Source organism: Chlamydotis macqueenii, chromosome 2 (assembly GCF_036417535.1).
Source record: "Chlamydotis macqueenii isolate bChlMac1 chromosome 2, bChlMac1.mat, whole genome shotgun sequence".
In the NCBI taxonomy this organism is placed as follows: Eukaryota; Metazoa; Chordata; class Aves; order Otidiformes; family Otididae; genus Chlamydotis; species Chlamydotis macqueenii.
The window spans coordinates 48,944,663-48,963,240 of NC_141557.1; the positions used below are offsets into that span (position 1 = coordinate 48,944,663).

The 18,578-nt window shown below is 38.0% G+C and overlaps 1 protein-coding gene across 21 annotated transcripts in view; it reads right to left on the reverse strand.

The window, feature by feature from the left end:
* Positions 1 to 18,578, reverse strand: part of CLASP2 (cytoplasmic linker associated protein 2) — a 155,838-nt gene that overhangs the window by 115,531 nt on the left and 21,729 nt on the right. For all 21 annotated transcript variants that reach the window (XM_086742898.1, XM_086742895.1, XM_086742906.1 and 18 more), the window contains exons 3-6: positions 10,094 to 10,197; positions 6,571 to 6,662; positions 6,164 to 6,239; positions 4,577 to 4,674 (exon numbers count right to left, since the gene is read on the reverse strand). In XM_086742898.1, coding sequence (XP_086599024.1) covers positions 4,577 to 4,674; positions 6,164 to 6,239; positions 6,571 to 6,662; positions 10,094 to 10,197 — 370 coding nt within the window. The remainder of the gene's footprint in view (positions 1 to 4,576; positions 4,675 to 6,163; positions 6,240 to 6,570; positions 6,663 to 10,093; positions 10,198 to 18,578) is intronic.

Sequence of the window (18,578 nt, forward strand, 5' to 3'; positions counted from 1 at the left end):
AGAGGGGTCAGTAGTCTGTTCTTCATGTCTAAATTGAGTCCAAAGCAGGAAACGGTCCATATGAAACCTTGCACTTACTTCCCCCTTCCAAAAGTTTAAAAAAAAAAAAAAAAAAAAAATGGATCTTGCACAGACATGTGTCCACATCTGGACACACAGATGGACCTCATCTACAACATGAGCTAGACAGATAAGTAGAATGTGCATACCACATAAAATGCGGTATTCAGAAATGCACACTGCAAAATGCTTTAACATTTCAGGATATGAAGTTGTGGCCCTAGACATAAGAACTAAACAAATAACTGGTTTTATACATTTATGTTTCTCAAGTAACAGTGGGAAAGTTATCAGATTACTTCCTAAAAGACGTTAAAAAGCTTTTAACGCTCAGACTAAGCAACTGCTATCCAAAGCCACATATATTATTTCCATTCAGGGAAGATCAATCACACAGATTCCATACTGTCGCAGTTTAGCCCCACTCAGGACCAAGCTACACTGCCTCTTGATCACTTCCCCCACCCTTCAAGGGAATAGGGAGAGATAATATAAGGAAAAAGGCTCGAGGTTTGAGATAAGGACAGGGAGACATCCTTAAAGTTACCATTATGGGCAAAACAGATTCAACTTGGGGAAAACTATTTGTTTATTATTAAAATCAAAACAGGATAATGAAAGAGAGAGCAAAGTGACTTCCTCCCACCCCTCCCTCTTAAAGGGCTTAACCTTATGTTGAATTATCCCTACCTTCTTCCCCCCTCGAGCAGCACAGGGGGAAACAGGGAATAGCGGTTATGGTCAGTTCATCACCTGTCGCTTTACACTGCTCCCTCCTCCTTGGGGAAAGAACTCCTCACATTCCTCCCCTGCTCCATCATGGGGTCCCTCCCATGGGCTACAGTCCTTCATGAACTGCTCCAGTGTGAGTAGTTTCTTCCATGGGGTGCAGTCCCTCCAGAATGGCCCCAGTACAGGCCCTCCATGGGTCACAGCCTCCTTCAGGCATCCCCCTGCCCCGATGTGGGGTCCTCCATGGGCTGCAGGTGGATCTCTGCTCCTCCATGGGCTGCAGGGGGACAACCTGCTCCACCATGGGCTGCACCACAGGCTGCAGGGGAATCCTGCCAGGAGCAGCATTATTCCTCCCCCTCTTTCTTCACTAACCTTGGTGTCTGCAGCTGTTCCTCTCACAAGAAATTCTTCACAACAGGCAGGCAGATGCCTCTCAGGATTCTCTTCACATCTCATCTCCTCTCCACTTCTTGCAGCCAGACTGGGCTGAGTCAGGCCCAGTCGGCTGCCCAGCGGGAGGCCAGAGGGTGAGGGGGGCAAGGCCCAACAAGGCTCACGCATCCCCGTCTCTGCCCCCCGCTTCAGCTTCTTCACATCATCTTCCTTTTTTTTTTTCCTTTTTCCTGTTTTTCCCTTCTTAAATATATTATTGCAGAGGTGTTATCAGGGAACATTCCGCCAGCAACCGGCTCAGCCCTGGCCAGCAGCGGGTCCACCCTAGGCCCGGCCAAGTCATAGGGACAAAGGGGAAACTTCTAGCAGCTTCTTGCAGAAGCTGCCATCATAGCCCCCCATCCCCACCAAAAAAAAAACCCGCCACACATACTGTAACAAATCCTGTTTGGTCCATATAGAACAAAATGTTCATTATTCTTGGCTCACAGAACATGTAATAACTGATTTTATTTATAAACTAACTCACAAATTAATCTCTGTAAAGATTAAAAATGCACTAAACTACAAAAGTAAGATCTCATCTTCTTTTATTGACCTCAACAGGTTCAGCAACCTTCCCTAGAAAACCCAGTATCTTCCACGAAGGCAAACCTACCAGGTGCATATTACATAACCTTTTAAGCCTCCTATTATTAAATTACTAACTACATTTGGCTTTGTATAGACACACCATGTCTATACCATTTGCATATTTAAGGAAGTTGAACAGTTTCTCAAAACAATGCTTGATTAACTTTCCTGCCTTCCTTTCAGCAGACATGAGCTCTTATTTTCAGTGCTATAGGGCAGAACGCATTCAAGCAACAACACAGATCTCTAATGTGCTATTTGTTATGTAAACTAAACAAGCCCACATTCTATTAAATCACATGTGCACCAAATACTGAAAAAATTGGGTTTTCTGCTAATATTTATGTTTACGCACAATTTTTAATGCACTGTCATACAGTGAAGGAGCCGCAGTGCAGTTCTTTTAAGGCTGAACTCAACAACTGAAAGCAGCTGTGTCTGAACTACAGATTATCCGTAATACTTAAAACCCTTAAAACCTACCCAGACACACAAATATGAAGACAGATTTCCCTCAAAACAATGATAAGATGACACTCTACATCAAAGGGTTTTTTTCCACAGATCATAGATCCTGCATAATCACATGAAAATTTTAATACATCTAAGAGAAGGGAAAACTTCTGACAGGCAGTGGAGAAGAAATGTCTTAAATCAGGTCTGCCTCTGAAGGAACAACGGTCTGAGCTACCATAAAGCTAATCTGTCTTTCCTGAGCTTTGTCAACCTCCTCGTCACTTGTGTGAAGGAGTAAGAGGCTACACTGACTCTGCTTTCTGCCAGCAATGGAAGTAAATCATAACTTCCCCCTCCATCCCAACCTGAAAACTACTGCAGAGGACACATGCACTGAGATTCAGCTGATGTATTTTTTTTACACTAGCCTTGACAGGTTCAAAACTGTTAAGATTCAGTGGCAACAACTTGTTTAACATGCACCAAGTAGAGCCTTGCTTCTTTATGTAAATACAAATGGTACAACTATGCTTGCTTTCAGATCAGGGGGAATTTTGTATTCAACTGATTCAGACAGTAGAAATAACAATTTGGCACCTACTGCAACTGAATTAGAAGCTGTTGATTGCCCTGAGGATACAAAGCTCCTATGGTGTTTAATCCTATTTGGATCTCAAGATTTAATCACTTTGTATCACATGGAAATGTGAGTGCTGAACCTAAACTTCTGGTCAGACACAACATTCATAGTACAAAGGCTGTTATTATCTGCACTCTCTTGCTCTTATTCTCTGTTGCAAAAGATGTCCAAGACTCTATCTTAATTCAAGAAGGATATTCTCTGGTATGTTACAATTATCTGCTATGAAACTCAATTTTTGGAATTGCAGTAATAATACGGTTTAAACTTCTGTGGTAACCATATCATCTCTTAATAGTGTAAAATTGTGACAGCCATTAAATAGAAGAGAACAACTTCCCACTCCCATAGGCAGGTTAAGCTTTTGTCCAAACAGGCTGAACTCTACTTGGAATGTGAAACAACAAATTCAACACCATTCTCCTATGATATTTCGATACCCTACAAATCATCATGAAAAACCAGGACAAATAATTTTTTAGAAGAGTCTGATAAGGCACAGTATCCATTCTGATATTCTCTCTGACACCATGTAGTAGATATAGTCAGCTTTATCAAAATAAACAAGTGAGATGAAGACTCAGAGTAAAGTGGTATGTTCATTGAGAAGGGGTTGATACATTTTAAAAAGTGTAAATTGTTTTAATAAGGAATTTGAAATACTTTATTGTATAAACAGTCTTTCTCACTAAGTACCGTTTCAAGCTGTCTTGCTTTCTTAATTAAACAAATACTTACCAAGGAAGCAACAAAACAATGACTACTTTTATTTCATATAAACTAATCTACACACAACACAGACCAGCCTTTAAAGATCGGAATTGCTCTTCAGAAAGAGGAAGGACCAATGAAGTACGCATTTTCAAAACTTCCTTGCACCTTTTGCAAGAAACATCCAGCGTCCCATGATGGCATGTGGAACACACCAATGAACATTCCTTTTGAACACCCCTTTCTAATTGAATGCTAGAATTGCAACTTCAGAATTGGGAAGCAGTTATTCTGAAAAGCACCTCTCTCTCATCTGACTGTATCCCATAAGCAAGTATCTAGGGTGGAAAGGATTGGTCTGATGTAATTAGCAAGAAGCAAAGGAGGACAATTTTTTTTTTTTAATTACATCTACCTTCAAGAAAGTAGTAGGGTGTTGATTTGCCATACTTTCATTGCACACTTACACATGTCCACACACACTCGTTCTCTCTCACGTGCACAATACATGAAAAGTATTCATTTAAGTGCTTCAGTTGAGACTCTTCTACAGAGAGGCTAAACAGCAACTCTAGAACAAGCAACAAGATGTTTATATTCAAGTATTTTCTAATTATTTCCTCACTGAACTCAGTATATATTTGCTTAATTTTGAAAAATATTTCTACTACTGTCCAGCTCTCAGCTTCTCTTACAATCAGGGGGGTTAACTGGTGAACGTAAGGCTGCTTTTCATCATACACCTATATGCCTCTTTCCAAGCAGAAAAGACAACAGCAAAAGAAAGTCAGGAACACCAGTAACATCACAAAGGAAGTAAAACTCATTAGAAGATAAAGTAAAAATTGTAACAATTTTAAAACAAAGTTTTTTTGTGAGTTTAAAGTTCTGAGAAAGAACAGTAACACTGAATGGCTCAAGATTAAAAAATTGAAACAGCTAACTCACCTTCCAGGAGGAATTCCTCTCTTTGTAAGATCTATTCGTACTTTTTCTCCCACATGTCTATAAACCTCTACAATGGCTAGTATGGCAGCATCCCTCACCTGTGAACACAGAGTTTAAATTGTTAATTTCAGGGTTACAGATATGAAAACAACATTTGCTGACAACCCACTGATCTTCCAGTTTCTATCAACCTGCATGCCAACTCATTTCACAAAACAGCTCAAACAGTGAGTATGGAAGGGAAAGGAAATACAACTGTTATTTCAAGATAGTATTTGTTTCAAGTTAGAGCATTTCCAGATGGTAAATGAAAAATCCTAGAAATAACAGCTCTAGAGGGAATTTCTGGGCTTGACATAAATTAATTTGTGGGGAAAATGTGCTTTATTTAGGACTCTACCATAGTAGTACTTCCAAAAGTTAGTCCCTGCATTCAGTCTTGATACTTCATCTTGCTTTCATCTGTTTCTGCAAAACTAGGGATCTGACTGCCCACAAGAGTGGGCAAAAGTGATCAGCATTTTCTTTACTTCCTTCAACAGGACTTACATGGCATCACATAAGCACAAGAAAGGGAGTAAGACAATAAGGGAAAGGGAAAGAACAATTAAAGCAAGGAGATGGGCTACCTCTTTAAAAAATTTAAGCCATAGTCATCACAATAAGAACTGCCAAAAATGCATATTAGTAAATGCCATTATTCTCTATAAAGAATTACTGGGATGATTTTAGTATTGTTCTTTGTAACAGTTTGAATTAAATGCACAATTGCTCCATCAAGATATGAGCCACATCTTTACTAATTATCAATAAATACGAAAATTCTTAACAGATTTTCTCTAGAACAGAACAATGCTATGCTATACAGAGGAGACAAGGACTTTGCTGCACCCAGAAAATAAGCATAAAGACCTATCCTGCTTATTTGCTCATCTCCTAACAATGCTACCTTCTTTACTGTATTCTTAGTCTTTTCTCTCAGACATAACTTTAGATAAAACAAGAGAGATCTTAGCAATTTCATGTGAAAGTTTCCTGAGGTTCAGATTTCACCATTATGAACTACATCTTGATTTTCACTGCAGAGGTCCTTAATTAACTGATTGTCACTGCGGTCCTTCCATGAGCTCAAATGCCATTTGTGTTGCATTTAGGAAATTATTACCTGTCTGGCACATGATAATGTTATCTTTAGTAAATTTGTCAGACTATTACACGTCTCATGTAGGGGCTCCTTCTGGAGGCAATACTTTCTGTCAGTATGGTTTTGGTTTGGTTTTTTTTCTTTTATTTCAACATGCTTTATAAGAAACAACTATGCTCAGTAACGACTAGTTTCAACCTCTGAAGACAAAACTAAAGGGGCTAGTATATCGCAACACTGCTGCCTTTGCAACTCTACTTTCATCTGCCAATGGATGGGCTGATTCAGAAGAAAATGGGTTTATTGTTCCCCATGGTAGAAAATAATGATCTCTTGTGTACAAGCAAACCTATTGGCTTTTCTTAAATGCCTACATTTATTTTGCTTTCAGTCCTCTGTCAAAGAATAGTTGTTGAAGCACTATTAACTAATGAAATCCTTACCTGACTATTTGAGTCACCAAACGCTGTACACAGATGTGGTACCAACTTGCTGAGGATTAATGGTTGTGCACCATAACTAAAAAACAGGTAAGTTAAAAGTATATATATATTTTTTTTTAGATAAAACCAGAAAAAAAAAAATCACACATAGGTTAACTTTTAGCTTAGCATTGATAAAATATAACGTTACATCAATCAAGCTCCATCTCTCTACTAGACCTTTGTCTACTTTTAAATAAGACAAAAATACTATACCTTTAGTTTTTCTTTCAGAAAGTTCACAAGATAAGTTGTTTGATTTTTCCTATTAATTTAATGGAATCAGATTTCCTAAAGTATTAGTTTCAGAGGAAAACGACATTCAGAAGGATATAACCCTTACATCACCATAGAAACAAAAAGCTTACATGTTTAAGGTAGCAATAAGACACAAACACACTCCTTCTCGGGATCGGTAATTCTTGTGTTTAAAACCAGCAGCAAGGCGTTCCCAAATGTACTATAAAAACAGAAATAATTGCCTTTGATTACCAGGAGCACAATACAATGTAATTCTATCCATATTTTATAATTACATTCATAACAGTTCCAAAAGAATGACAGAAGACAGGTCCACTGGAAAAGTAAAAGGACTTCTCAGATAAAATTAAGTTATAAAATGCACAGTATGGAACAGTACACAGATTATTCCTATGCCAAAAACAATTTCTAAAAAGCATCCTTCAGAAATCTAGCTGAGTATTTTTATTGTTTGAGAAACAGCTTTTAAAAACATACAGAATTGTTATAGTTAGCACACACAAAACAAACATTACAAACTACTGACTCAAGCAGAAGTTGCTATATTCTTTTTGCTTCATATTCTGTTTCCCTGACAAAATTTCCCTTCATCCATTTTAGCTTGTCCTTATCCATACTCCCACTGTCCACTTCTTCCCTGCTTTTGCTTCAAATTTATTTCTTAATTTTTCAATTATTTCTTGCTCATTCATTCTAATTCCTTTGCTTCCATTTTCATTCTGCTTTCGTTTCTCCTTTTGTGCTGGTGCCACTTCCTGTGGTGCGACTCTCTGGCTCACTAAACCCTCATTTACCTTCTTGCGCACTCGTTTTTCATTGCCTGTCTTTAGCCTTTCCCTCCTCAGTTTCCCTTTTTACCTTTCCATCTCCTTGTCGTTCTCTAGCTGTATGTTACGGTGTAAAAAGTGTAAACGTGACGCTTACGAGCCTTGGGATTCTCAGTGGTATTTCGGAGCAGATGCACAGACTCCAACTGCAACTCCTCCAGCTGCAACGCTGCCATTACAGCTCAGCAGCCAGCAAGCATCCGCGGGGAGCGTTGCCTAGCGATGGCTGCACACTGGCAATTGCACATTTTGCAGCCTTGGCACCACCCTCATTCCTACCCCTCGAGTGGGGAAATCACAAGATATAACGATTTCATACAAATGTGCTAAAATGTATTCGATACCAATTATTGCAATCATTACCAGCTTTCTGAAACAGAAAAAAACTTAACAAACAGCTACCAATCAACAGCGTAAAAGCAGGGAATACTGCATCCTCTTTATTAATGATGCAGCACACTTCATAGCAGATGTAAAATTTTCCAATCAGAGCCTTGCTTGATCATTTTGTCCCATCTGTGGTTTCTTGTTTGTTTGTTTTACACTTCATTACATTTAGAGAAAACAAACCTTAGTCAAGCAGGATACTTGCCAAAACTGCCCAGCTTAACAACAAAGAATAGGATTTTACGTAAGAAAACATCCTTCCAATAACCCACTCCTGGACAAACGTGGAAAAAAGAGAATCTTCTTGCTAGGTGTACAAAAATACAGGTAGAAAGGGAACTGTAGAGTACTGATACAAACAAAACAGACTGAAGAAAAATTTAATCTTTCACTAAATTAACCCTACTTTAAGAACTTAATTCTTCTAACAGAGAAATTCAAATGGCTGCTTAGAAATTTCAAGTCTCGCTTGCTAGCAACAGTTGATGTGAACCTCCCTTTGTCTCATTCATGAATCTATACTGCCTATATTATTATTTTTATGCTTTCCTGCTCATAACCAGCTAAGTCTAGTTCTCAAAAGAAAACTCTCAAAAAAAACAAACCAAACAAACAAAAAACCCAAACACATTTAAAACAAGAAAAGGGATTTGACAACAGGACAAATTACATATTATTCAACAAAACAGTAGAACAGAGAAGATGAGTTGATTAGAAAGAAACTTACAGGACTTATCCCCCCAAAAATATTCCACTCAGCTCTTCTAAAGGGATGTTTCTGTGCGGCAAAGGGAGTGTAAAACTCTGTATTTCAGTGTTGCAGACACAGGAAAGACTTCTCTGTTTTGGTCCCTGCTGTGAGGATGATTTATGCTTTTCACCCAAATTTTTAATGCTATAACTTCCACCCTATGGAAGTTACCAGGAGAGCCACACCTTCTCTTACTTACGCATGCTGTTCCTTGGACCCCATGAACCTTGTATTCCTTCTGACACTGCAAGTCAGCTTCCAAGGGTATGGAAGCTTCCTTCCATCACCTCAATGTAACCAAACAACTCTTCAGAAACTGAAAGATGGACTCATAATCGAAAACTCTTTCATGATGAGGGCCCAGCATGAAGCAACTATCACCACATTCTTCATGAGCAATTGTTCAAGTGCATGTGTCGACAAGATACTCTGCTGTGCACTTATTCAAATATTATTACCGTAGAAGTAGGTGTACTTTCAGGTCTGCATGCCAGGTACTTCAGAGCATCTTGGGCACAGAAACATGTCACTCATGAACTACTTGCACTTAGGCATGAAAAAGTGCTGCAATGTCTCCTGTCAATGAATACAATCAAAACTAGATCTCATGAAAAGGTAAAGGCATGTCTTTGTGGATGAAACTACTAGCATTTCATGTGTAAATCTGACTCAGATCTGTGACCAAATCATGTGAGAAAACACCTCATGCTTGAAGGGAGAGAAATGTTTCCGTAGTTGCCTAATATGCTACCTGTTTTTCCTATCAGGCAAACAAAGCAATCGAAAACAATTTTCTTCCTGCAGATGAAGTCTGCAAAATCGTATTCCCTACACACAAACATTCAATCCTGTATCTATGAGTAAGCAAGGCCAGGAATTAGCATGTGAAAGAATCTAATCTTTGTCCACAAAAAAAATAACATGTTCCCTATTAACTTCTGCACTTAAAACTCAGAAACAGATTTTATTTGCAAATTAAAAACTCAAATAACAGTTCCTACTGACAACCAGGGTCTCCAGTTGCACGTAACATCATTGCTCAAACAATATAATCATGTTAAATAATCCTACATTTTTCAGACTCACACAGTAGAAATGCAAGATTTAGCATTTGGAAGCCACATAGGGCTAAGAACTGTAAAAAGGTTTGCTTAACTCAAACTTCAACCTACGATGATGAGGCAGAGGAAAACTTGTCCCCATCTCAGTTTGTCAAAGGTTCACAGAGCATGTTTGTCATACATCTAGAAAGCCAGATTTTCTAAGTTAGAATGCATCGTCTCAACTGCAGGACTACTCCTACTGTTCAAGTATAAAGCTAATTTTAAAATAAATTCAGACCTAAACAAAGTTGTTTATTCTTACTATCCAAACTCAAACCCAGGAAGTTGTTTCAAACATGTTTTAATTAACAAAGTCCTACCACATGACATGAAAACATCTACTCAAAATTTAGCTACAACACGCAAAAACTGCAGAATCGCACTGTGACAGATTTTTATCTTTAGCTGAACTGAATGCATCAGTGTCAATCCATTAAGAATATCTTTAACGTTTACACTATTAATGATCGCCATAACATTGTGACAAATTCAAAGTCAAGCTCATGCATAAGTCATAAGCTCACCCGAGGCCTACATCTGAATCTACATTAAGTAATCATACCATGGGCGGTGCGGCTTCCTGCATCAATTTCAATATAAGATTCTGTGCTTGCTCTCGAACTTGGTCTTTGGCATCTCCCATACGATCTATCAAAGGCAGGAGAACTACAGGAGAGGAAAATAAAAAAGAAAAATTATTAAACATCCAATGAAGATTTTCTAATACTTAAGGATATTTCCTGAAACAGAATTAAGATACATCTCATTCAAAAATAAAAGCTGATTTTAAGTTGGACAAAATATTCTAAAGTCTCAAATGTATTTCTGTTACAAGACTAACAACAAATGCATTGGACTGAAATTGAAGAAAATAGTATATACTCCAATAGGCTAAAAAGAAAGCAAGCTTCCTGTCTTAAGAACTGTATGAATGACTTCAATTTAATCTTCAAAAAGTATGCCAGTAGCTTCTGAATGTCTGGCTTTTCTGAAAAATAATGCTAGGCCTGGTGAGTGGGAAAGAACTGGGATAGCAAAAAAGGGCTATTTTAAAATCAGTGGGATTTTGCTGTTGAATTACAGAAAATTTTAAAAGTTTTAAATCCTCCTATTCAAACAGCATATCTTCTGGAAACTCAGCTTTACCTCAGTAAAAGTATTCATAAAAGTTACTGTTTTAAAACAAGTGTCCTCAAATAATATTTAACTAAAAGCACATGACAGCTGATGACTTCACATCCTAAAAATCAGAACTCACTCAAAATGAAGGGACTCACCAATTATTTTCATTTGCTTATCCAGAGAGGAGTTTCTAATTACAACTAATGAACAAATTAATGTTACGATATTTAAGAAATCTGAATGAATGCTCAGATCAGCACTGTGCAAGACATCCTGCTATACTGGTTCCCAGTCTGCCATCTGCGGCTGACACATACGCTTCGTGAGACTCTTCCCTCAGTGCTTTTGGTACCAGTTCTTCAAAATGAGGGGTGACGACATTGAGTGTGCTGCCTTCCCTCAGGAAGTACGACTGACATGGAGTTGGCAGAGATGTCATCTCCCGCGGGACAGGGCTTTTGAAGTTGGTTTGAGCATGCAAAAAACACCATGTAGAAAAAGCAGTGTCGCATACCAACACAAACATTTACCTGTCAGCAGCTCAACCTTCTGCATTAGCTTTTGTTTCTGATCTGAGCTACAGTTTTCAAAGAGCTGCAAGTGGCAGCCACGTAATCGAGGTGGAACTTAACTCAACACAGACCACCATACTCACCCAGCCCATCCTTCTGCTCCTGCACTCTAGTTAAGCGGGGGATAAGTTTGCAATTACCATGCCACTTATTCCAAACTTCTAAAAGTAGCATAATGTTTACCTTGAGAGACTTGTCCATATTCCAACCAAAAAAAAAAAAAAAAAGATACAGTAACAGCTAAAATCACCTTTTGCTGCATTTGGTGTAATATCTCTGAACATCTGAGAGTATTTTACAGTTGCTGCCTGATCTGCTGTAAAACTAACTTTCCTATTCTACACTGTAGAATATACTGTAGAAGAAATAACTGTATCATCCTATTTTTTGGAAAGAGAGATCTGAAATAATTTTAAAAGTACTTAATGATTTTATAGTAACAACTAAACAATAGCATTGTCAGCAAAAGAAAAGGAACAGAATCCGTAACCCGGGGAGGTCTCCTCGGTCTCCTGTTCCTACATTAAAACCAGCAGCCATTTCTGAACTATGATTGTTACTGGACAAATACACTGAAGAAGTTTGAATTTCCCCTCCTGCTGTATCTGTATTTGTCCTAATCTAAATATTTAATTCTACTGGCTTTGGATATTCCACTGACATCTTTAGCTACCATTATTAAGTTTTTGCATTTTTCATCTATCTTCTCTTCCCCTTCTCCTCTGAATAAGTTATTACAGCTACTTGAATTTTACAGTCTGAAGAGCTGGGAGTTTTTTTGGTTCAGGCTGGGCTTTTTGTTGTTGTTTTGCTGGTGAGGGGTTCTGGTTCTGTGTTTTGGTTTAGTATTTTGAAGGACGTTTTTGTATTGTTTGGTCATTTGTTTGGTTGGCTTTTCCCCCCACATTGTAAACACTGAAGAAACATCTAGAACTCAATAAGTTATTTTTGGGAGTACACAGCTGACCCTTCCGGTAAACTTCTAATCATTCATAAACTTACTGATTACATTTTTCTTGACAATGGTACTGTTCATTACTATTTTTAGCACTTCGAAATTGACCTTTTACCCCTACCATACGTCACTGGTTGAGGTCTGCTAAGTTAACCTGACTGTTGGGCAGCTGAAGGTAACTCTGGCTTTACAGCGAGAGAAACAAAGCAAGCCACTGAGAAGCTGTTCCAGCCGAGGGAAACACAGCGAGTGCCAGTCCTGGGGGAACACGGCTCCTTTGTGACTCATTAGCACGCCGAGGCGGTTGACGGAGCTGCAGATACCAGGGCTCTGCTGAAACCACTGAGGCAAGCACAGAGGACAGCTACTAGAAGCCGCTGAACAGAGGTGAGGTCATCGAGTTAAACTAAGCTATGACACAGCCTGCAGATTTCAGCACGCGTAGCTACTGAACACGCCAGCCTTTGTCACTCAGAGAGCTCCCAGCCTGCTGTGGCAGTTGTTAAAGGGCCCAGATGTCTACGGGCTTGACTTCCCCCCACCCTAAATCTCAAGTTTCTGTAAGACCTCATATATGGCATGATATATTCTGTTTGCATAAGACAAATGAAACAAGGCTATTGAATGCTGGCAACTATCAGCTGGTTTTCTGTTTGGTAGTTCATCTTTTCTGTCAAAATAAGCTCCAATAGGAAATTACTTGAAGTTGGCTGCTATTGATGAAGTTTCAGAATGCTCAGCCAGAAGGGGATTGCCACCAAACATATTTCAACTTCAGTTCCTAATGCCTTCATCACGCTTTCTCCAAATCCTAGACATGCCTAGGGAGAACTACTTATTTTCTTGGGTTTTGTGCATTAGTGAAAAATTGCTGAATTGTGTTAGCTGTCCTGTTAGTAGGAAACACATTCCCCTACCTAAAAGTTGTGACATTTTAAAGGCACTTGGGTCCATCCCAGTACCCTCTTTTGCTGACCCCCCCTCTATATTCTCTACTTTAGGCTTAGTTGCCTAGCTTGCAGTGAATATCTCCCGGCCTCCTCTCCTTGCTCCTCTCTAGTCCTGCCTAGCTAAGATCACAGAGCATGAGAAACTTTGAGTTCTCATAAGAAACCTCACCTACACCCAACACAGCAATTACAGTGGAGTGTCAGAGACAACAGTACAAACACAGGCTTTGCTCTACATCAGGATAAGCTAGCGCTGTCACTAGAAAGCTTTGCCTACTCACTACCCCAACCACTATTGCCCCCTCCAAGCCCATCCCATCCCTTGTACCAGTATTTGTCTGTGGTTCACACTGTAAACAGACATTTTCAAACATACAAGATGATACAGACATGTCAATTAAAAGCAGGAGCTAAAAGGTGTGTTGGAACTGAGTCATCTGGAACAGCCTGAGGAGATTTTGGCACCTTAAGGTATCTGCTGGGTATTTGTGCACTAAGATTTTACAAAAAAGGTTTTTACCTTGGCCAGCTTTAGGCAGATTTCTATCCTTACCAGGAACAATTGAAGTCATATTTTCAATACAAGGGCACCCTTTACCAAAAATCACGTCTCTGCTTTAGAAGATTAGAACACTACTACATCCCAAAGAATAGATTACCAGAAAATACATCACTAAGAACAATGCGCCTTTTTCTTTTTCACTCAACTACATTCCAAATACAACTGAACAATCATTTTGGCTGATACTTTTCCTTTAAGTTTTATATACTCTCTCATCACCATTATCAAATTAGCATCCTTCTTTATGCTGCAAAGCAAATATACACATTTGGTCATACATCAGTCTGCAAACTAAGTAATCTCAAATAGATGTTGCAGTTAAAAGAAAGTGAGGAAGGAGAAGTAGGACCAGGCAAGACGGCAGTATCCAAAGCAGTAGTCTCCAAACAAGTTACCCCGTGAAGTATAATTTATTACATATGCATTCACGCATTCCTACTGTTTTATATTAACCTTATCCAGCTTACTTCTTGTGTTGCCTAGTTTAATTATTTCAAAGGGATTTTGGAAAACCTAATAACATATGACAACTTTCTCCCTCTTATTTATTTCTGCTGATATGCAGAAAAACATGACACTAAATTTAGGACACTGATTCCCTTTGCAGTTGCTGGTTATTTTTTTGCGGAGCCAAGAAGCACTATATCCCATTCACAATTTGCCTTTCCACCACATTTTAGCATGTTGTCAAAGTTTCCTAGCAGGACCAGCCACTCCTGAGTTTTCTCTGTTAAGATTTCTGCATTGTTATACCACAATTTTGCAGGTTTTGATTACTGAAGGAAACTTAAGTGTCAGTAAAAATATTCTATAGCACACATTAATTCTACCAGATCTACCTCAAACTGACCTCCTATTTACATCTGAGCTGCTACTCACACCTTTTCCCTTTCTAATTGCATAATAATTACCTTTCTATTGTATCCCTAACAGAGCTTATTATCCTATCAGTTTCTTTTCCATTGTTTGTTTTCCTTCTCTTGGCTTAGTGAATGTAAATAAATTTTCATTTATACAAATTCTAGTTAGACAGTAGATGTAAGAGTTAAGGCCAAAACCAGCCTGGAGACTCAGACTACAGCCTTTAAAGATCAAATATTTATTTCCTTTACCAGAACTGAAGATGATAAACAAGTAAATCACTGAAGTCAGTGCCTAGAATGGCACTCAATGTATTTTTCAAAATCCCGTGCAGCTTAGCTGTATGACTCCCTGAAGCAAAGAATGCCATAGGTAGCACAAACAATTTCCTTGTGTTAAAGTTTAACAAGAGTTCCTTCTGTTGTGACACAAACATGGAGCTTTTCAGTTTGTTTTATCGCTCACAGCTCCCTCTCTATTCCTTCTCGCTTGACCACTTCTATCTGCGCTTTCTAAGTGCCCATTTTACGCAGACCCTCTCATGGCTACCCATTTCTATGAACCAGCTTTAGATAGTGCATGTCTGCTCTACTGCAGAGGCTTACAAAAAAAAGCATTAAGCAAATAAGAATCTTTACCAAGGAAACAACATCAGTGTTTATAAAAATTCTGCTACTATAAAGTCTAACTTCTTGTCTTATACATGAAAAGACAAGGCTTTGAGGACAGAAACAGACTAAACCTAGCAATATTTTCCTAGTTTTCTCAGGAACCTTGCCAGCTCAGGCAGCAGCGTTAAACAGCTGCCATTAGAAGGGAGGGAGAGAAACAGCAGCCTCTGCAATTAGAGCAGCCTCTGTTCTTCTGGTCAAGATCCACAGGAGAGAATGGAGTCTCACAGAAGCCCCTATGGGGCCAGCAGTAGGGCCGGTCTGACAGACCCATATGGCCATGGGCTACTTCTTAGCAAAGAATTATGAGCAGGCTCTCAGAGAGGGCCTCGTTGCTCCCCTCCTCAAGATAAAGTCTAGTCCACAGTAAATTTAATCAAAAGCCATCTCAGACATTTATAAGCTTCTTCGGGACTTTCCAGGAGCCAACTAAGAAAAGCATTAATGGAATAAATGAGATATACTCTTCAGCACCAGTAGTGGAGGGGAAAAAAAAAAACAAATACTTTTTTTTTTTTAATATGATACAACGATGAATCTGTCAGGGTCTCAGTCTCAGGAACATGTCAAGAGAGCCTTCAAGTCCAAAGAATTTCAACCAGCAAGAAAACTAGAAGGTAGAGAACAAGAGTTCATGTCATCTTCTGAATTTTTTTTAGCTCTAGGCTAGGTTTTTACAGAATTAGGCTTAATTAGAACCAAAGAGAAACCAAGGAAGGCTAGGATTTCTCTACTGTTATTTCACGGCACTGCATTTCTAGGTGTCATACAGTGAAGTGTCCACAGACAGCAAGCAGATGGTACTCTAAATCACAGCCTATCACTCAAGCGTGGATCACTTGAGGTAAAATTCATTCCCACTACTAATAAATTCCAGTGCTAGCCAGCCAGGACACAAAGAGCTTTAAAAGCCAGCACAGATTTTTTTTTTTTTTTTTTTTTTTTTTTTACACTAAAGCTTTAGGGAATCTGTCGCAAAGATTAAAAAAAATCGCAGCTTAAATCAGATATGGCAATTAGCTATGATCATTAACTACAGAGGGAACCAAAGAAAATTTAAGAATTTTCTGAGATGTTGCAGGAAGTTCACCTTTTTGTTAAATTTGAAAATATAAAAGCAATTCAAAACATCTATTCTGGAGAAAAAAAAAATACAAATAATAGAATCTCCTCTAAAAGCCTTTTCTAAAAAAGTCTGAAATATTCAGCATTTTATTGTTTAAGGAAATCCTACAACACATATCCCATCCAGCTTTTTCTGAGGTCAATAAGCAATAAAATTAAAAGGAAGTATCAGACAAAACACCTGACTTGGATTTAGATGCAACAAGGTTATCTTTGAGACCACAGTTCTCCCACATAAACAGAAAAGCTTGCTTTACATTATCTGAATGTAAATTTCTTGAATTATTTGATTTAATTCCAAAGTTTTATCTAACATCTGAGGTTGGCCATACTTTAAGCAAAGATAGGGGCCAGATGATCTTGAAGGTCCCTTCCAATATAAATTATTCAAGGTTTTATGTTAAGGTGTTCTGTAAGCATTTGTAATCTGGACTCCTACAGCAGATAATGCTATTAGCCTCAAGATTTTAATTAAATTAATAAAAATTAAAAATACAAATAAAAATCAGTCAGTCCCTAAAAACCTGAGGATCCAATATTTTTCTACATGCCATAATACCCATGGTAGCTCATGCTAAAACAATTCTTGGTTTTCATAGTGTTAAGGAAAGCATTTCTCCACACATCACTAAAATAACTTATAAAAGAGTCACATCTTGATTAAACTGGGCATTTAAGTCTTTTCCACCCAAAAGACTCAATCATTAAGCAGGAGAAAAAGCAAAAACTAAGACTTATCTAAATGCAGTCTTATTCAAACAAATATTTCCAAATTCTTGTACCAAATGCTTTTAATTAAAATTCACTCAAAAAAAAATAAAGCACATTGAAAGTCCACACAATGGCTTTAAAATAAATCAAGCAACATACTTGCATTCTTTATTATGACACTGAATTTGAAAGAATATTTAAATTATTCTGAAGAGTCTAATTTAAAGGTTCTTCCATCACTTCTGGGAGCCACCTGGGAAAGAATTTAAATACTTCAAACTGGTTTCACATCTTAGTATACAGCACTACAACAATCTTACAAAATTATTTTTACCCACTGGTTTCTTTTTACAGTAAAAAGTACTTGAAAGTGCTTTTCAAGTACACACATACACACATTTACACATGATGTCTGTGTAAAATGTGTATCTATATTCAGAATTACACATGTATAAATGCAACATGTCTATCTGGTTTTGGTCTTTTTTAAAGTGTCAAGTATCTTTGCTTTAATTTGCAGAAGAAAATATACTTTGCAACATCTTGTAAGGTTGTAGGTAAAAGTGAATGACTATTCACTCCATTATAGGCTATTCACTCATATCATAGAGTAATGGACAGTCTAATATATGCAGAAAAATGTCATGATATACTGCCACATTAAAACTGAAACACATTCCATATACTTTTATTATACCTTTTCTTTTCCCATTCCTTTGATAACACCAAGAGGGCAAAATAACATTCACTCCTTTTAGAAAATGAAACGACGAGTAGAGACTTTTCTCAGAAACTCTATCATCCAGTCACATCTGCCCATAATTCTAACATTCTCTTTTATTTCTGATATATAATGCTTTAATAATTAATGCCATCACTTGGGAAAAGAGATTGTGACAGGGTAATTATGTACTCTTACATAATCTCTTTTAATCACAGAACAGGCTTTAGTTTTAAATACTACAAGATGTAACTCTCAAACACTTCTTAATCTGCTTTATGTTTTCCAGAGTATAGTCTTATGACTACAGTCTTATGAACTAACACATATCCTGGTATTTATTGCTTGCAACGTATTTTCAAGCCTATTCACTGCAAGTACTAAAAAAGAGATTCCCAATTTGTGTGTCCAAGTTCCCAGAACACTCACGGCAGCTGTAGGGAGCGTGTGATGTGGTTAATCATAAAAGGCTAACACCTTGGAAGAAAGTTCCTGCAACATTAGATTGTTGCCTAGGAAACTGAATTAAGTCTCTTATCAGGCACTATGCTTCAATACAAAGACCACTAACATGCTCTTCAGAATGCTGGAAAGCATCTGCCCTACAACTGTTGTATTGATTTTGCCCAAATCTAATTTATAGCATGTATGTAGGCTTTAATGATGGAAATAATAAAGCATTAGTGGTTTTCACTTTGTAGCAAAAAGCCTGTCATGCTTATGAAGATGACTATTCAGTCACATTAGTTGTTCTTCTCTGCACTTTAAGAAATCTACCCCCATCCTAACTGAACAGC